The 20,656-nt window shown below is 40.7% G+C and overlaps 3 protein-coding genes across 4 annotated transcripts; 2 read left to right on the forward strand and 1 right to left on the reverse strand.

The window, feature by feature from the left end:
* Window positions 1-1,532: 1,532 nt before the first annotated feature.
* Window positions 1,533-9,781, reverse strand: anp32b (acidic (leucine-rich) nuclear phosphoprotein 32 family, member B). The gene is made up of 7 exons (XM_084558836.1): window positions 9,129-9,781; window positions 6,403-6,552; window positions 6,182-6,304; window positions 4,582-4,774; window positions 3,882-4,006; window positions 3,710-3,776; window positions 1,533-2,239 (listed from the first exon to the last, which is right to left on the reverse strand). Exons 1-7 carry the CDS (start codon window positions 9,180-9,182, stop codon window positions 2,157-2,159), a joined length of 795 nt encoding a protein of 264 aa, XP_084414962.1. The 5' UTR covers window positions 9,183-9,781; the 3' UTR covers window positions 1,533-2,156.
* A 1,538-nt stretch (window positions 9,782-11,319) lies between these two features.
* hemgn (hemogen) lies at window positions 11,320-13,440 on the forward strand. Of its 2 annotated transcripts, none has more exons than XM_084557996.1 (4): window positions 11,320-11,508; window positions 11,849-11,939; window positions 12,300-12,853; window positions 12,975-13,440. In XM_084557996.1, exons 1-4 carry the CDS (start codon window positions 11,445-11,447, stop codon window positions 13,079-13,081), a joined length of 816 nt encoding a protein of 271 aa, XP_084414122.1. In that variant the 5' UTR covers window positions 11,320-11,444; the 3' UTR covers window positions 13,082-13,440. The 2 variants fall into 2 exon arrangements, with proteins under 2 accessions (XP_084414122.1, XP_084414123.1); XM_084557997.1 differs by having other exon boundaries at window positions 11,849-11,927.
* A 1,371-nt stretch (window positions 13,441-14,811) lies between these two features.
* trmo (tRNA methyltransferase O) lies at window positions 14,812-19,337 on the forward strand. The gene is made up of 6 exons (XM_084556216.1): window positions 14,812-15,002; window positions 15,157-15,320; window positions 15,797-15,971; window positions 16,814-16,971; window positions 17,974-18,549; window positions 18,695-19,337. The coding sequence occupies exons 1-6, from the start codon at window positions 14,914-14,916 to the stop codon at window positions 18,928-18,930; spliced, it is 1,398 nt and encodes a 465-aa protein (XP_084412342.1). The 5' UTR covers window positions 14,812-14,913; the 3' UTR covers window positions 18,931-19,337.
* Window positions 19,338-20,656: the final 1,319 nt, after the last annotated feature.

A 20,656-nucleotide genomic window follows, 5' to 3' on the forward strand; every position in this document is an offset into this window, starting at 1 on the left:
ATTTTGTCTAGTAGAGCAGAATATTGTCTCTCCAAACAAATGAAGTTATGAAACTTCAGTCACTTGCACAAACATTAATATTTGAGCTCGAGTTTGTTACAAAAACAGCAGCGTTGCTTCCTCAGTTAACTGCTGCATACACGTGGAAAACGTGGAAACATTTTTCATCCCTACATGATTGTCTGAAAGATGTTTAGGCTCTAAAAGAAGCAGCAGCCGTAAACGCTTTGAAAATAAATTGTTCTTCCACGCGGCATTTTACACCAATCAGCCACAATATTAAAGCCACTGACAGGAGAGTGAGGGTGTCCTGTGGTGTCTGGCAGTACAGTATTGTTAGTGATGGCCTTTGGGTCCTATGGGTTGAGGGGAGGGGCCTCTGTGGATCATCCCACAGATACTTGATCAGTTTGGGATCCAATGAATTTGGAGGCCAGGTCAACACCTTGTACTGTTTTTCATGTTTTTTGAGTTGTTCCTAAACCGTTTTTGTGTGTGTCTGTGTCAGGCTGCATCCTCCTGGGGATGGCTGCTGCCATCAAGGAGTCTCATTGCTATGGGGTGGGGGTGCCTGGTCTGGTCTAGGTGGGTGGTACATGTCTAAGTAACATCCACATGAATGCCAGGTCCAAAAGTTCCCCAGCAGAACATTGAATTGTCAAAAGTTACTCACTTTTCTGTCAGTGGAAAACTTTCCCATATGAGCGTTTAAGCAGCAAACAGGGCTATGAAAATATCCCCTCTTCCTGATTCCGGTGTGAGCGACGGGAGATCAGCTCCCATCAACAGTTTTATTTATAGCACCACAAAGAGTTTCATACTTTGGGAGATCTCCATTTCATCCGTCTAAATCGAGCTGAAGCTAAAATTTAGAAGGATTTATTTTTTCCATATCCGACACTTTAATTTTGTTTAAAGAATAGTTTCATAAAACGGCGCTACTTCTCACATGTAAATATGTGAAGCTGAGGTTAAGAGTATGCAATTGTTCCTACTGGCTGCGAAGTGATCCCTTTCTCCTGTGGAAAAAAACAACAACATATAAATCCATTGTTCTGTGTAGGGATGTATTTTAAGTTGAGCCAAAGCCAAAATGAGGAGGGTTTGCCAAGTAACACCACATAAGAGCCTAAATAGAGAAAACAAAGGAAAGATGAAATTAATAAACAGCTTGGCTGAGAAATAAATCAAGATTTGTCTTCCAAACGTCTTTTTGGTCTAAAAATAGCTTCTGTGTCGGGGGAAGACACGTCTTACATTAAAAGGACAGATAACCGTTCGTTGGCTCAGGATAAAGTAGACCTTAGCACAGAATGAAGACTTCTTATATTAATTGTTATAATACTGAACAATAATTTGTATCTATAGGCATGTGAGTGTTGTAAAAAGATAACTTCACATTAATCAACTTGTTTTTTTTTTTTTTTTTTCAATCAACGCCGCTGAAGAAAACACATTTAGAGAACAGCGGCCATCATTTCGTCCCCTTTTTGGAGCGCCGCAAAATCAAAGCAGGGAGAGAGGAAAGCGCAAAATGTTAACATTTTATTTACAAAGTTGTTTTTTTGTCATACAGAAAGTAAAAATGTAGCTACAACCTTGATTTGTGCAACAGGCGGCCACTCTAAAAATCATGGCTCGCTGGTTGCACAGCTGCTATAGCAATAATTTTATTGGGAAAAATAGGAACAGAAAAAAAAATTAAAGACAAAAAAAAAAAAAGAAGAAAAATAATAAACCCAACAACAACAACAAAAAATAATTCATCCAACAAAATATTAAAAGCACAGACCCAAAACTAGATACCAGTCCCAAAGTCCTCACACGGGAATACATAAAGAGGGGTCGACAGTGAAATTGTGGAATGCTGAGTGGTGGGCTGCCTGAGAACCTCGGGGGCCGTGGGGTGGGGTGAGGTGGAGGGTGTTGGGTGGCTCTCAGTTCCAAAGGGGAGAGGAAAATAAGAAGAGGGAAGGGAGAGGGGGGGGCAGCTCCACTCGGCCCACCCATCCGGTACAGTCTTGCCCCATAAAAAGAGCTCTGAGCTGGGCGGGTAGACGTGGATTACAAAGGCGGTGTGAGTTGTAGGAGGGTGGACGTTCGGGTTTGTGGGGGAGGAAGGGTAACTCGGTAGGCTCTCGTTTTCAGTTTTGCTTTTAATCGTCGTCTTCGTCATCGTCGTCGTCGTCGTCGTCCTCTTGGTCTCGCTTTCTCTTCTCGCCTTTGCCGGCTTCTGCTTCTGTGGGGCAAAGGGAAAAATCTGTATCATGTGGCGTCAGGGTGCCAGGACCAATAAACTTCTGTGTTACCAAACAATGAACACAAACTATTTTTATTACACCTGCGAGCACGAAGGCAAGATTAAACACAGTCTTCAGGTGTTAGATATTGTAGAAGTATCTTCCTATTTAGTCTCAATTATCATAAACTGAATCATCAGACACCCTCTCGTGGGCAGAGCTTAAGAATGGTCACTATCATGTTCTGCTGTTCTTACTTGGTATAATGTTACATGATTACGAGCTCAAAATAAACAGCGTCAGACATGAATCTTCGGTAGCGCCCTCTCTGGTTTTTAATGCCAGATTTTTAGGGCTGCTGTCAGACAAAGACGATCTCGGCTGACTGAAATTATACCGACTTCTAGACCGATCGATTAGCCAGAAGAGGGGGGAGAAATCTGCACCGAATCTCTAGATGAAATAAGCCTTGAGTGCACTCTGGTAGCCTCATGAGCCTAAATTAATTATGATTAAACATAAAATCTAGACTTTACAACATATTAATGCAACTATTTTATATTGCAACGATAACAACAGAGTCCAGCATCAATATTTCTGCTGTTCACATTCGAAGACTTGAGCGTTGAACAGCCAAAGTTGGCCGTGAACAACGAGTTAAGCTCGGTTCATGCGCCTGCGTCGTATATAGAGTTTACACTGCAGCTGCTAAAACACAGAGGGTAAATTAAGCTTTGGATTTTAACATAGTCGGACCCCGTTGCTGAAAATAGTTTACTAATCCTGGAGCGCTACTGATGAAACACTTTTATCCTAACAAAAAAAAAGAACTTGATCACAGGAGAGGATTTCAACCAATCAACAATTTCAGTTTTTACTTATGACTGAAAGAACACTAGTCTTATTTCAGTCATAATCTGATCACTACAGCGGCCGCTTTTTTCCTGTACAGAGCAAACAGAATATCCAGTAGGTGTCACATTATCCTCGATATGACTTATCCTCCGATATCAAGTTAGCAATGATCCTCCCTACTAGGCCAATCTTCGTTTCTATAAATACCGATAACGGCGTTTGCAGAACCAGACGACTAAAGATGAAATTCATGAAACTCCTGAACTCTGCCCCCAAGCACTACACCGTGTAGACCTATTTTGCATTTTCAGTTTTTAATTTGAAGTATATGAAAATAAGTTGGCTTCACAAACAGACTGTAGATGTACCCTAAAGAGTCACATGACTGTATTTGTAAGCACTAAGACAATTCTTTGCCGTTCTTCAAGAGACAAATCGAGACCAAAATCATAATGTCCCTGAGATAAGAGTGCGCCTTGTGAGGAGTCTTCAGTCATAAAGAGATAAGAGATCGTTGCAGTACTTGACAGCGTTTGAGAAGCTCTGAGTTCAATGCAGTTTTTAATCCGTGAAGCTAAAACAGGCTGTGGCGCCATTTTAAAGTCAACACATACCATCTTCATCTTCCTCCTCATCTTCATCCTCTTCGTCTACTTCTCCGTCTTGGCCAAAATCTTCCTCCTTGATGAGAAAGACATTTCACAAGTTAAAAACCCAAACACATCTGAACTGCTTTTACACCCCGCCAGACTTCTTCTTCTACTTTTTTTGTTTTGTTTTTTTTACCTCATCTTCGCCACTGACTTCATCATCATCTTCTTCTCCTTCTACCTCCTCTTCGTCTTCCTCGTCCTCCTCTTCCTCGTCGAAGTCCTCCTCCTCTCCATCCTCGTCCTCCTCCTCCTCTCCCTCTGCATCGCAAATAATAAAAAAAAAGGATCAGTCATCCAGAAAGCAGAAGAATACACAGACGTGATAACGAAGGACCGTTTCACATTTTATTGCTGTTGTTAGTGTTGTGGTTTCTAAATAAGCTGCTGTGTACATATTCTTCATAAAGAAGAAGGAACATGTCCAACAGTTGAGCACTGTGACCAGCCTCACTGTTAAACAGTAATGGAGCTTTATGGCACAGCTATGCTACAATCAACACAATGCCCCTGCTGTTGACCATAGTTGTATACTCTACATATCCTGCTGCAATAGTTATTCTGTCCACTGGAACACTGTCTGGCTTAATTTATTTAAATCCACATATATATATGTACAAACTCTGTACACACTGCTTCTTCACTTCTGGTTAGATGCTAACTGCATTTCAGTGCCTTGTACCTAAACATGTGTAATGACAATAAAACTGAATCTAATCTAATCAGACATTTAATGAACACAGATGTCTTGCCTATAGTAAAAATATTTAAACAAAAGTTAGACTTAGACGAGGAATAAATTACTGTCAACAGATCCCTGCCAGTGAACCTCCTACCTTCATCCTCATCGTCGTCCACGCCGTCTCCGTCCACCTCTCCGTCGGAGTCGGAGGCTTCCCTGTCCTCCATGTCGTAGCCGTCCAGGTAGGTGAGCTGGGGCAGCAGTTTGAACACGCTCTCTCTGTAGTCGTTAAGGTTTGTCACTTCACAGTTGAACAGGTCCAGACTCTTCAGGTTGTCCAGCTTTTTCTGTCGATCAGAGGGAGTGGAGACATGAGAGGCGGCCGCTCAGCTGTGTCCTCCTGTGCTAGCGTCGCTGGATTAATATCTCCAGTGGCATCTGGATGTTCCAGCCCGTGGTGCCAAATAAAACTACTCTGTGTCACTTCTGCAACATATTCTTGCATTAAGTGTTTTTTTTCTTATCAAGTTTCTAAATTGTATTTACAAAAACTCTACTAGAGATGCATTAAAAATTTTTGCACTCCTAACTTGTAGAATCAAGTATACAATGATACTTTATCCAACAATAATGATAGATATTCACAGTTTATTTAAAGTATTGTAGTATTACTGATAACCTTTAAAGTTTTTGTTACTTTAACTGTCCTTTTTTCTTAATTATTTGCAGAGACATGGGAGCTAATCGACTGAAAGAAGAGAGGGAATGACCCGCAGCAAAGAAGTTCAGACTGGAATCAAACCTGCTCAACCAGGTGAGCTACCAGGCGATTTATAGAGTGTTATGTTTAGAGGAGTGTTGTTACTAATGTTGTATACGACACTACACTATATGATATCCCGGGGAAGACTAGCCCTTTTTGGAAAAAGAAAATGAAGAAAATGGCGAGAAGCAAATCATTGTTGATGCCGTTCGAGTTGTGCCACGAGTTACACATGTGCACTGCAACGGCTCACATTCTTTTAAAACTGGAAAAGCTTCTTGGATGAGTGCTGAAACGTCTTCAAGAGACTCTGCAAGTGCAGCAGCCCTTGTGTCAGCATTGTTTTGGATATGCAAGCGTTAAGATTGTAAAAATAGGTCACATAACTCTCCGCAAGCTGCCACTGAAGATCAATTTTAGGTAAAAAAAATTAAATAAAAAAATATAACCTCAAGAAAGGTAGACAAATCTACAAGTCCAGTTGCCTTTCTTTAGCGTTTTGTACCTTGTCCCGATGACTGAGAACCTTCACAGACATCAATATAGGTACTATACCATCTTTATGACAAGCTTTCTTGTAAAACTGTCCTTTAAATTGATAAATATCTTCCGTGTAATTCAATCTAGCAGGCTAGAAAAAATATTTTGTCTTTTGTCGCTGACCAGTGTACATATTTTGTCCTCCCATGTCATTCCACTAGAAGAAGGTATCTCTGTATATGATTCAGTGCAACTTAAATAAACGTAAGTGTATACAGAAAGCAGCCCAGACATTAGGAATGTAGCAGGGGTTTGTACGCTGTGGGTTAAGTAATGACATCCGACTGACATTAGTACTGCTGTACATTCATCACAGGAACATGTATTTATAATAAAAACTGTATTAGCGAGACAAAAAACATAGGAAGCGTAATATCTGCACCGACTAAGACAAAGTGATTCTTAGAAGACATGTGAAATTTGTCGCTCCTAAACCCATCTGGACACCTACCAATGGTTCCAACGTGCTGATGTCTTTCAATTTGTTGCCACTCAGGTTTAGATGTGTGAGGTTGGGAAGTTTCTCTGCTAAAACATCAAGGCCGCCGCTGATTCTGTTGTCACTCAACTCCAGCTGAAAGACGAGAAGAAGGGAGAGAGATTACTCCGGACGCCGCGATTCGGCTTTCACAGGGAAGTCGCCGTGTGCGAAAGGTGACACGGCGCTCTTACCTTTTTCAGTTTTCCTAGTTTAGGCAGGTTGGAGACTGACATTAGGCCGACGTTTATCAAACTGAGGAATTCCAGGTCGACAAACTCAGCTGTGAGGCCCTCGATTTTTCCTTCAACCGATCGACAATTGTCAAGGACAAGTTCTCGTACCTGAAATGTAGGGGGAAAGAAAACCTAGTCAGATGAAAATACATTACACTTTTAAAATGTGTTTAATGGTTAGTTTTGTTCTGTAAGTACAATCTATTCTAAAAATTAGTAAATGTAATGTTTTGAAATTAAAATATTTATTTAGACTGCTATTTTTGGGGCGAAGAAACAGTATCAGGATGGTATTTATGGCCACATATAAATAATATGTATTCGTGTTTGGTGCAATAAACATAACTCAAAGTAAGAAATAATAATATATAATATACAAATAATATATATATATATATATATATAAACAACTGGTGACAACAGCAACGACTTAAACAAGGGGGTGTTGCTGTTCAGTAAAAACGACTCTTTACATCGCGCAAAGTGATTAAAAGACACTTTGTAGTTGCTTAAAATGTTAGAAAAACATGTGTGAAGGCGGAGTTAGGTTGAGTCAAGCTCACACTGGTTGCGCAATTCATTGTTGGACAAAAAAAAAAAAAAAAAAGGTTGCAAAAAAAAGTTGTTGTCAAGCGTCAAAGATGTCGATTTGTCGAGTAAAAACACCCAAATGGATCCCGTGTCCGCGTCTAAAGACACTTTGGGATCCGCGTGTAGTTAATATATCCGGCCACGACACTCAATCTACCGATTTCTTTGCAGAAGAGCAAAGCGGCAGCAGCTCCCCATGGCCTGCTGATGCAGTCACTAATGACAAATGCAATGATTTTGTGAGCTAGCTCGCTACAGGCTAGCCATTGCCCCTTTTAAACGCTGCCGTGCGGTAGAGGAGCAGCTAGAGAGAGGTCTGTCTGCCCGCCATTAGCCAACCCAACAGCAACGGAAAGGATTGCGAATACACCCTTAGTAAACGCTTTTCTTTTTTCGTTTAACCGGCTTTCACGGGGGCAAGTGGAATATTCCTCGTCGTCGAGCGAAACACCGACACTGGCGGTTTTGTTTAAAGGGTGCTTTCATGGCTTTCACGTCGAAGTGGCGAAGGAAATATATTGATAACGGAAATTTAGTAAAAAACAAAGATGGAGACGGTTCCTTTCTCCCAGAGCTTCAAAGACGACAGAATGACAACATGGCGATTCCTGAGATACAGTATGCAGTCCTCTCAACTCTCCGATGGCGGAAAGTGCTGCTTAGAATGAGAGATTACAACTGCGTACACGTTGCCCAAATTATTTTTTCGGTGTTTAATTTGTTTTATTTCGTGCACGGGTCGAGGGGGGGAAACGCCGGGCGTCGAGTGTTTGGCTGCCCACGCATGAAGCGCGGTGCGCCGGATCTCCGTGTCATCCCAGCAGCCTGACTCGGTGAACGAAGCCGCCGGCTAACGAACCGACATATTTGGCTGCAAAACGTCAAGTTTAGCTTTAATGATAATAATAATCGGAGCATTGAATGATTGTGCTTTTTTTTTTTTTTTTAAGATTACATCTTTGTATACGATCGGCGTAGAGATGGGGGTAATATGGCGGGAACAAAACACTAAAGTTGGCCGGCTGGCGTCTGAATGATCCTGAATCCGACATACTTTATTTTTTTTAAAAAAAGGATTACTTAAACAAGTGCACATGCAAGTATAAGAAATAGCAATGTTTAACAGGCTGCTGTGCAAATATGTGAACGTTTTTAAGGGGGAATTAGCTGCCGTACACTCCCTTTAAAACTTATGAATTGCAACAGCTTAAACGAGCCTTTAAACGCATCACGATCACAGGAGCGGCTATTTGTTTTAGTTTGTGTTTACCGGGGGAAGGTTAGATCAGTGGGGGGACTTAAGTGATGGAGGTATGGATGACTCGTGAACCAAGTGGCTGCTGATTTTTTTTTTTTTTTTTTTTTTTTGTGTTGTCGCTGCTGAATCTGGCCATTTGATGGTAACACTAGCGTGGTCCACAGAAATGTCAGGACACGACTCGTGATCGGCGATGACCCGTTTGCCTTTTAAACAAAGCTCTTTTTCTTTTTAAGCGTCAACCTCTCGGGAGGTGTAAAGTGCGTTTTGCAATAAAATAAAGCGCCCCATTTTTTTTTCTTCTTCTTCTTCTCCCTTTAGCAGTTATGCTAGCAGCAAACATGGCTTCCAAGGTCTGTATAAAACACACCGCTCTGTGAATGCCCCGACGCGGCGCAGGAACCAGGGCTCCGCTAACACATCGGCGTAAAAAATAAGTTTAACAAACGTGCTACATCGGTGGAGTCGAGCTGAAACCGTGTGTGTGTGTGTGTGCACCATTGGCCGGGGGAGGCTGCGAAACGGTTAAAGCGCTGCAATAATGCCACCGAGCTGGGGGGAATCGCCGTTTCAAAGTAACGGTTTGGGGGCAACGAGACGGGGCTTTTCTCGTCTCGTTGCCCCCGTACGCCCAAACCCACAGCCACATCAATGATTTAGCTTGTTGTGCGAGTGTTTTCAGCCCGATTATAGACGAGAAACACAACCTAAAAGCCCATGTGGTCACCATTACGTTAGCCACACACAGGTCACTCGCAAAGCAAAAAAGTAGCAAGCTAGCTAGCGAGGCTAGCCAGAAAACTAAGGGTTGGTTTTTAAAAAAAGCACGACTCACATCAGACGGTGTCCTGTTTCTTAGCTCCAAGTGGATCCTCTTCTTCATGTCCATCTTGCCCCCGTGGAAGTGAAACTTTTCTCTCTTGGGTTTTGGTGGGATCTTCAGTCCAAAGGCAGAGATGCCCTAATGGAGGGAGAATATAGGACTGTATAATGAACTGAGCCAAACGCTAAGTTAGTCGGAGAGAGGGGAAACCATGGAGGGAAACGGGACTGAAACAAAATATATGCTCAACAGCGCCATCTACGTCCAGAAACGCCCATCGCCTCAAAAAAGGCATTGCAGTCACAAAACATGACGCTGCCCTGTAACGGTGCTGTGCTGCAATTTATTTCTACAACAACGTTTCTCAACCATATTTTACTGAACACACTTATTTATTTAATCTATTTATTTATGGTCTGTAAAGCCAGTTTTAATAGTTGAAAATACCCGGAACGCACGTGAAAAATATAATTCAACCTATAGGATAAAAGTAGGTCATATGTCAACTTTGTTTATTTATTTGTTCAATAAACAGAAAATACCTGTTTTTATATATATATATATATATATATATCCACCAAAAATAGTTGATTTATCTCAACTGTGCAAGAAAAAACAAATAATGCCCGATGATTTTAACATTACTCAAACCTTGCGATTGTGTGATTATTGTGTGTATTCTGACAAATAATAATAATAAAAGATGCAAAAAATAAATTTGTTGTTTGTTCATAAATTCATTTAATTATTTCTTTATTTATTTTTTTTATTTTACCCCCAGCATTTGGGCACATTACTAGAAAGGAGGGGTGTATTTGGGTTGCAGTGAAGAGAGCATTGTGTATGCATGTGCAGGGTGGGGTGACCCCCCCCTCCAACCACTCCCCTTTACTTCCTGAGACACCCGAGCCCTGAAGAAGTCCACTCAGCGTGCCTTTTTTGAGTTGTCCTAAATTAAACTATGCGTAAACGTTAATATTCAAAATGTTTAAAACCCGGTGGTTTAGAAGACTTGTGATATACTAGAAAAATGTAAGAAATGGATTCAGGCTATAATGCTGCATCCACCATTTAAGGGCACACTATCCAAATACCCAATCTGTGGCCTCTTATAATTATATATACCCTACATAAAAGCAGTTTTTAAATCAGTGTTTGGTAGTTGAGGAGGTATACCAGAAGATGGCACTCTAATATCTCCACAGACATTCCTCAGACTTCAGTTTTCATTGTGCAACGGCGGGGTTGTGTGTGAACGGCAGCCCTTCTTTCTGCTTCTGGCTGTAACAGTAAGGATCCAATGATTCTGCTACCAGCTGAACTATGTGCAGTTTCATCTGTTGACCAGTCAACATTGACACGGGAGAGGAGAAGTTTGAATTCAGCAGCGTTGCAAATCAGTTTTTGCTTGTCTCTGGGTGGAATTAAAAAGCGGGGCTGCAACACGTTAAAACTGGAGAATATTTCGTGCACCGCTGTGGAGAATGCACAAGACACAGGCAGCAGTAGTTTGGATGCTCTCACAGCATTTTTTAGAAAGTGCGCGTGTGGATTTCATGAAGGAACCCTCAACACCGGGGCTTTAGGCAATTGGCAGTTGAGTGTTATTTGCTCTGCTGGATAGCCTGTTTCTCTGAGTGGATCAAACACACACATCATGGCCTCAATGTGCTGTGAGAAGATTGAGAACACACCCCAACTGAGCAGCTCTCCATCTGAAAGATAAGACGAGTATGTCGCTGGTCAAGCTAAAGACAGGATTTCTCACTTCTCACTCTGATCACCCCCGCCCCCCACCCCCCAAAAAAACACACACACTTGTGGCGCATTTTCTGTTAACAGAAAACCCAGACCTTTATGTAAAATAAAATAATACTCAAAACCCAATAAAACGTCACCTGTATTAGATTCTTGAGCACAAAAAAGCTCATTAGACACTGAATGATTGTCCAAATTCAAGTTTTAGCAGTACTTTAGCTTTGCACACACATGCATTCAAACAGACGACTCATATTTGTTAATTTAAAACAGTCTCAGCTTTATTTTAGAGCTATGTATTTCCTTCATTACCACACATTTTCTCCTTATCAGACACACAACTTGCGCCAGTCTTTTCTTTTTCTCCTCCTCTTTCAGCACTGTGCCAACTCCTCCAGCTTTACAAATATGATAAGACCAAAGCTGCAAGAACTCTCCCAGCACTATGGTAATGGTTAACCAGATAATTCATTTAGGGGTGGGAATAGAAAACAGTCAGAAGTTATTCTGCTGTCTTTTCGTTGCTCGCCCGCCTTCAGTGACTTGAATTCATTCATAGCAGGACTCAGTATGGAGGACACGTCGCGACAAGAGAAACAAGACTCGGAAAATAAAGACCAGAATGAGGACCAAGGTAAATTTTTTATCTTTTCAGATTAGACCCTTCAATATTTTGCGTCTAGAAAAGATGAGTGAGCCTAGACTGTGGTGCTTTCTGCTCAACCTAGACACAGCCGTTTCAGTATGTCAATTGATAAATTTAGTCTGTCTGTGTATATTGAGGCCAAATGTGAAAAAAGTGTGTGTTAGAGGCTTGCAACCTCAAAACAACCTCATACTAAAACAAGCCTTTATGTGCAATGAGCAGCTCACATTACTCAATCATGCATGACAAATGCTACTGAGTGCATTTTTGATTTTATGCTGCGCTGTATGAATGTAATATTTCTCTGCTTGGGTTTTATGTGTTAAAGGAGGAATCCGTCGCAGACTGCGTGACAGAGACCTACTCAGGAAGAGAAAAGCCGAGGCAGAGGAGAAGGAAACTAACCAGTGGGTTTTTGGGTAAATTTGTAGAAAAGTTGAAGTTAATGCAGTGGCCTAAATTTACGTTCATAAACTTAAATACCAATGCAATGATATAGAAAATTATTGCTCTTCTGCAGCAAAGGGTGGAAGTAAAGGTTTTCAACACTGTACTTTACAGTACATGGTGAAAACACTATCAGCACTCTAGCTGCTTATCACTCCTCTGGTTTATACTGAATATGGAGCAATAGGCAACCAAAGGTTGAGCTGGTCTTTCTATTGACGCCCTGGATCCTGGTCAAGGACTTTGTACTATTAGCTTTGCAGAAGTATCACAAAGACATGAATCAGTGTCCACTGTTTTTTAACTTAATTGCAGCTGTTGTTCTCTGTCAGGGTGGAGAGCCAAAGGAAAAGATCAAGAACTGAGGATAAGAGCGGCACAAAGAAGAGAGGGAGGCCCAGGAAGACTGAACCCACGCCTCAGACAACTGCTGTCCAGGAAGAGGCAGCAGTGGCTCAGGATGCCCCTGTAGTAGCGGTCTTGCCCCAACCAGTGGAGGTCATCTCAGATCAAATAAAGGGCTCTCTTACCCCTTTACTTCCCGTGGAACCCCAGCCAGCTCCTGTCCTTGCTGCCCCTGCTCCTGCACCAGTGCTTGATCCTGTCCAAAGCTTTGTCTTTGCCCCCACCCTGACTTCTCCTCCTCCAGACAATCCAGTTCTAGATAAGGCTCCAGTTCCAGGTCCAGATGCTGTTTCAGTGCCAGCTCTGTCCCGGGACCCCGCTCCAGCTGCGGCTCCTGCCCCTCCCTCCGCTCCTCTCAGGGTGGAGGCCTTTTACAAACAGCCACAAAGCAAGGAGGCCCGTGACCAGGTCTTGATTGAGGACCTGGGCCCAGATGAGGAAGAAGACATCTCTCCATCGCAAGACAGAAGAGCTGATCAAGGTATGAATGTGTTGAAAATGCAACCACAGAAGAAATCATTTCAGACTTTGACTTCGTTAAACAGTTTCCTTTAATGAATGCTTTCAATTAAACTGTCTTTTCTTTCCTTTTCTTTTTTCAGATTTGAGTGAATCACTGTCCATCAGCGTGCCTGAACAAAATAAAATGTACTCATTTCCAACCTTGTCCGCGCCAACTCTGCCACAGGAATATCTTCCGGGAAATTAATTGTAACTTTTCACTGTTCAGATATTGCTTCACTTGCAAAGCCAGACTCGTTCCTTTTTGGTCACAGTTTGTATTTGAGTATTATTTTGGTTAGCGTGCATTTTAATGCATTGCTAATTTAAAAAAGTTATGAATTCAAACTAAACCTGTATGCTTATTTATTATGGTTTGTGCTTCAGTGCAAAGCTTATGAATTCTTTTTTTTTTTTTGTACTTTGCATTCAGTAAACAGAAACATTAGCTTGCTTTAATTTTAAAGTAGAATACATGAATCACTGCTAATTATGTTGTTGTAAATGTGAATATATTTTAATTGAATTTTGTAATTATTCATCTAATAAAATTCACTGCTTACATCATTTAACTGTGGTCAGTATTACCTGAGTCATGAAACCATACACACAAGCATGTAAATGACGGACAAAGATATGATCAAGAAGAGAACGTAAATTAGATTTCCTTTGAATTATTGAATTGATTTCATCATTTTATTCACATCATATGAACTATAACGTTTTTTTTTTATGTGCGAGTGTTGACACTCCTGATCTGATACTGTCAAAAATGGATTTTTATATAAGTTGTACTATTAATACAAGGAATTTTGAGGAACTATCCAAACAAACATCCAGAAATTGTCATGTTCTGGTTTCGTTCTTTCATTAGATGAGATAATAATGATAAGGATGGATACTGTCTGCTTATGCGGCTGATGAAACATGCACATAATCAAACAACTAATCCTTTTGTCTCTTTGGGTCAGTGAACTTAAAAATAATATTTAACTTCAGGACAGCACTCTGAACACATTATCTGCATGATTCGGTCTGTTCAGTGTTTGTTGAGGCATGTACTATAGTCAAACACTACCACTATAATCAGATGTTTTAAAAACTGTATATACTGGATATAAAAAAGTGAAAATAATAGTTTTAATTCACAGAGATTACTTCAGCAAGAGCAACAAAACACCAGGGGTAAAAAATGGTAGATAATTAAGAGCCTTGCATTCAGATTGTTACTTGAGCAAATATCAATAAAATACTAGTATGAAAAGTGATATTATGATATAGAATAAAAGTAACATAGTCATGTGCTTGTATATTGTATATTACTTCATTATGACAACTCATGCTTTAGAGTTTAAAGTAGTATGGCAGCTGGTGAAGCGGAACCAGCTGCAAATACTTTATATTTAAAGTGTGTGTTGTATTATATCTGAACCTGTAGAATAACTTGACATGACAGCTGTCAGATAGGTGGACTATAAAATTGCTCTCACTACAGTACAAGTAAAGCCAAATACTCACAGCATCCGATAAAATATATACCAATACTTTCTACCATAAAGGTTAAAGGTCTTTTTGTTTTCTGTTTTTCTGTAATTCACTAATAAAGCGTTTTTTTTTTTGTTTTTTTTTTACACATCAGTTAACTTTCTGCTGCCCCCTGCTGGTAGGAAGAAGACAGTGGCGCGCAGGACATACAAGTGCAAACATATGCACTTATGCAATTTATTTCGCAACATTCCCAAGTGATTTATGCGTAATAGCTTTACATATATCATAAATAACGATAATAACAAATAAATACAGAGGAAACGACAAAAACAGAATCGTTTCTTCTGGTTTAGATGAACTGTCAGTCATCGGTGAGTCGCTTGAAGCGCTCTTGGTTGGCCAACAATAAAATCAAACACGTACTTCCGCATTGGAAAACTCCCACGTTTGTTCCGCGTGTGTTTTGTTTCTGTTGTCAGCAGCGGCTTTAGCAGCTAAAAGCTAACTTGCTTACATCTGTCTGCTCTTACTTTGATCATTTCGGTCAGTAAGATGAGTCCGTTGTGTGGCTGCTGCGGCGAACACGTTAATAAACTGAACCAGCAGGTTTCTGTGATGAGAAAAGAAATCAAGAACCTCAGGTATGTTTACCTGTGCTGGATTAATTGACATACTAAATCTGCTAATACAGTTTTGGCATTTTGTAAATCTGTAAATATGATATAGTTTTAAAGTCTTATTGCCCTAGCTTTCTCCTTTTCACATGTTGTTTGTGTCTCTGCTCTTCTCCAACAGACAGATGTTGGACAGTGCAGTTAGAGCTCATCGCAAACATATGACATCTGTCCAGGCTGCTGTGTCAAAGATGGGACACTGCGAAGAACAAAAAGCCAAGACACCTTCCCTACCTTCACCACCTTCACCATCTTCACCATCACCACAGGCTGCACTAGAGCAAGGTGATTACCTACCATCAATACACACACAACTGTAAAACATTTCTTGTAAAAGACTTTTGTTCAGCTCATCCAGATATATCATCTGCTTCATGCCACATTATTTTAGCCAAAGATGCAATTAAAAGAGATGCAACCCATTGTACCATTTTGATTAGTGATTTATCTGTTGACTATTTGTTATTTGATTTGTCGGTACGAAAGCAATCTCCAAAAAGTCACAATTAAAAGAATAAACAATCCATCCTGACATCTTCAGACCGAGTGTTTCACACAGTTCAAAGATTCAAAGAAATAACTCAAAACAAAGAAACCCATTTTTTGTCAGATGACTAATCATTAAACTGATCAACTGTCTCAGCTCCCTCATAAATATGTAAATATACGCTTGCTATGTTAACATAGTTCAACACAAAAGAAAAAATATACAACGCAAAAGTGTGTCTGTGTTACCATGTTACTAATGTGTAACATTACAGGAAGCATCCAGACGGTCCCGATAGGTTACATCAGTTCCTGTTTTTCCGTGAAGAATGGGACGCCCAGACAGCCCACTATATGTGGCCCTTCAAGGGCAGAACTGCAGATCCGGCAAAGTGTCTTCAACAACCCAGACCACGCTCTGCTGGGCCTGGAGCAGTACTCCCATGTCTGGTAGGTTACAGATAGTTGCTGGTTACCTGCATATCCAGTCCACAGCGTGTATCGTCATTTATCCCGTTAGATTAAAGGGTTACTGCTGGTTTCTATACAGTGTTGCTCATTCAGAGACTTTGGCTAGGTAACGCTAAGACTGTCACCTCACTGAAGTTCTGTTGGTTCAGTATCCAGTATGCACCAGTCAGCCGCAACATTATGACCAGTGACGGGAGAAGTGAATAACACTGACCATCTTGTGACAATACAATGTTCTGCTGGGAAACCTCTGGACCTGGTATTTGTGTGGATGTTACTTAGACATGTAGCACCCACCTAGACCATATCAGGCACCCCCACCCCATAGCAATGACACTCCTTGACGGTTTAGGAACAACTCAAAAAACATGAAGAACAGCACAAGATGTTGACCTGGCCTCCAAATTCACTAGATCCTAAACTGATCAAGACCCAAAGGCCCCTACTAACAACATTGTGTTTCCAGACACCACAGGACACCCTCAGAAGAACCATGTCCATTCTCTGATGAGTCACAACTGTTTTAGAGGCAGAAGGGAGACCTACACAATATTAGGAAGGTGGTCATAATGTTATGCCTGATCGGTGTATGACTGTAGGTTTTGCAACTTTAAGAAGTTCGATATACAGTTGATGTCTAATGTTTTCGTCTCATTGTTTAATTTAATTTCACCAAAGCAAGAATTTAAACTTCATTCATTTGCATCCTGAGCTTTATTTGAATGAAGTGTCCTTTTACCTGTGTAATAATATGACGCCATGTGACTGGTAATGACTTTTATTTTATCTGTCTCTCTTTCTCTGTTTTCTGGTCTCTACAGGATCATTTTTCTCTTTCATAAAAACGGACACCTGAGTTACAAAGCCAAAGTGAAGCCTCCTAGACTGAACGGTCAGAGAGTTGGTGTGTACTCGACACGAAGTCCACACCGACCAAACGCTTTGGGACTGACACTAGCTAAGCTTGACAAAATTGAAGGTGAGTATCATTAAAAAAAATGTGTGTTCAAACTAATTTAGACAGGATTTATTTCTCCATGACAGGTGTGCTTAATGGTGACTTTAAGAATACATACGTACTTAGAATTTTCTTTAAACTCACTGGTCCTCCTGTAAGATGAGCAAAAAAGTCTTTTCTTGTCTTTGTTTTCACAGTCCACAGCTTTTTAGTACCACACAAGGAAACAGAAGCTTTAAATTAGAGAACACATGGATATCATAAACCTAATCACATTTAAATCATTATATGATTTAGAGTGGTTAAAATGATTTGATTGGCCTAATCAAATAAAATTTGTATCTGTTTATCCCTTTTAAAGCGTACTTATATACTGCTTTCTAAATCGATCTTGTGAGACCCTCACCTCTTCCTGTCTCTTTCTTGTTGCCTCCATGAAGGGTTTAACTCGGGCAAAGCATTGTTTCCTTTTTCACTTTCATGTCATGCCATTTAATTTCAGTCACTGTGCATCCCTCTGCTAGCCTGGCATAACCAGACTCAGTTGATATCAGAAATTGGCTTCCAGGCTATCCCTCTGACGACACAGACTCACAAATGTTTTGTCACTCCTTTAACATCAGTACAGATGCTTAGATTAAGTTTATTCAGCAATATATTAGTTTTACTAACGTTGTAGTTCTTTTTAATATTTGCCCACCACATAACACTTCTCTTATATAATGTTTAGGGGGCGTTGAATTTTCTCTCTTATCAGAAAATAAAAGAAAATATTGCTGCATGAGGCGCAATGACCCTTGACTTGCTCTACAGACCTGTTGTCTGTTACGTCCCCCAAATATTTTTTACCTCACTGTTCCACTGTAATCTTAATCCTGTCTAATTGTCTGCCACAGTGTGTTGAACATTGTTCGATTCTCCCATCAGTTAATTGTCTCATCATCCAAATGTTGTGCTGCCAGGTTTGATCTGAATCAAATAAATGACTGTCGAAAGAAACACATGCCTCTCTTTATCTTCCAGGTGATACAGTACATCTGTCAGACATTGACATGATCGCTGGCACCCCGGTCCTGGACATCAAACCTTACATCCCACAGTATGACTGCCCTGATGCCAGGATGAGCATGGACTCAGAGCCTTATGAATCAAACACAGATCAACCAAATCAAACGGTTGTGTCGCTGACTGAGGAGAACCCACATGATGGCTCAGATTCTCAGTTAAACAGTGAATGTAATTATGACGACATGCCGAATTTCCACTCAGAAGACAAATCTAAAACCGATGTTTCTTTAGCAGCTTCCTCTACTGTCAGCACTCAGTTTTCTCTGCCCAAGGAACTCCATAATGTGCTGCAGGAGGTCAAGTCCTACGTCACCCAAGATGAGGTTTACCAACTACGTTGTGAGAACAAAGACTGTGATTCTCCTAAAGCTAACCCAACAGCATTGACGGTGGACCAGCCCTGCTTTGGAGAAGAGGCCTACACTACCATTGCTGGCTGGATCCGAGAGCCTCCTGTTGCCAGTCTGGAGGTGCGCTTCACCCCTCACGCCGAGAAGGAGTTGGCTGAATTCCTCCCCACACACCTGGCAGGTAAGTCAGTCCCACTGTGTTCAGGAAAAATGATGCTGTGTTTCTCCACAAGAGGGTGCTGTTGTCATGGAGATCAGTGTGGAAGCTTTTTTTTTTTTTCATAGCAGAGCAAAGTGCCTTAAAAACAAACTTGTGCACCACACAGGAGCCTCCGAAAGCGACAGACCCAGGTTTAAGTTTCTGCGCAGTCCAGAAGAAGCTGCCGCCGCCATCCGAGGGGTTCTGAGAGCAGACCCCCGCTCAGTCTACAGGAGGAGTCGCTGCAGAGACAGACTCTTCTTCTTCACCCTCGACACGGCTGACATCACCTGCTGGTTTGGACAGGACTTTGCGGAGGTACTGCAGGTCCAACCTGTCGGGCGCCGCATTGCCTCAGTGTGAGAACTCCTTTCAGTGGAGGCTCAGGAGCTGGACAGCAGCCTGTCAAATGTTCCTCACCTTGATATGTCCGTAATTCCTACATGATGAAGTTGTATTGCTGATGTAAGATTGGTTATTTAGACTTGAAATGCAGCACATGAAGGATGAGGAATATAAAATGTAAAATAAATTATTTTGAAGCACACAAAAATGCCCCTCCCCTTCTTTTCTTTTAAACGAACATACATGTCCATGTTCCCATCATCAAATTTTGACATTGGAATTTTTACATCTGTGTAATAAAGTTATGACATTACTATGTTTTAAGGGGAAATGAGATTTGACAGTGGCAGAAATATTTTAAAATATTTCTACAAACTGACAAAGGATTTGGAATAAAACTGCAGAAAACAGGAATAATTTAACAAACTGCCACAGTTTATGAGAGGGATGATGTGGAGGATCAAAGTGCATCAGGAAGAATTGAAGAAGCTGCTGTTATTTTAATATGGAGACATGAAACTACACGGGAATAAATTTTAAGACTGTCTGTGTAGATAGAATATTTTAGGAAAGCCACAAATTAAAAATTAATTTCATTTCGACCACATTATCTTTCTGGTGCACCAACGTTACCTTCCGGTAGGGGGCAGCAGTATGTTTCACCACACGGCTCTTCCGTGTGGTGCGTCACAGTACCATCGAAGAAGAGAAATGGACCAATAACATCGCTGACAGTTGTGTTTCAAAATGAAACGCGGTTGATGGTGGCTTCTCAACTCAATAATTATTTACCGTACACTCATCACTTTTGCAACGCGAATAAAAGTTGGCTGGGGACGTTTGGAAGGTAATGTACTTTTACATAATTTAACAGGTCGCCTCGGACAGTTGAAATGTTTGTCAGCGTCCTCTGTGAAGTGTGTGTCACATAACTTGAGTTAGCTAACGACTGTGGTAACGCTCTCTTTATTATGTTTAGTAGCATACGCCCCGATAATGTTAATGTTTAGTGACACACTGACTGAAAATTCATGCATTTAAGATTATTTTGGGTAGTTATTGGGGGTTATGAATCCGGTAACATACTAGCTGTGGTCAGCTGTCTATACCTAATGGTTCACATTATGCTATAAAGTTGGCTTCTCGGCTTGTTTGTTGACAGTGTGTAGGTTCCGGTATCTTAAAACAGTAGCTCTGCCGTCTGTAAGCTGTGATTTGTTGGGGAGCTCAAAATCCTCATTCCTCATTATGTGTAAATAAATAAATAAAATAAAAATAATACACAAGCCAGTTTACCCCTGGTACCCCAGTGAAAACAAATGCATTGTAATATATCAGTCCTGCACTAAATCTTCATGAAGATTATGGTGTTCAGGATTTGTTTAAAATAACGGAGAGAGCTGTTGATTCAACCCTGTTTTCATTTTTGGAGGCTGTGGTTTGTACTATTGAATTAAATTGTGTTGTACCGTTTTTATTTAAAGCAGTTTGACAGCAACACAAACTACATCCTGATCATACAGTTAAATTACTACATTTATGACACAGTATCAACATATACTGAACATTATATTATATTATATTATATTATATTATAGCCATGAAGTGGGATTTAGTGCAGGACTGTTTCCACCAGTGTACCTAATGAACTAGCAAGTGAGTGTATTTTCCTCTTTTATCTGAAGCTAAACAGTCGGATTTAGTCAAATCAAGAGGATCTAATGTACTAAACAGTTGCATTTAT

This window comes from Chelon labrosus (assembly GCF_963514085.1).
Source record: "Chelon labrosus genome assembly, chromosome: 2".
NCBI lineage: Eukaryota > Metazoa > Chordata > Actinopteri > Mugiliformes > Mugilidae > Chelon > Chelon labrosus.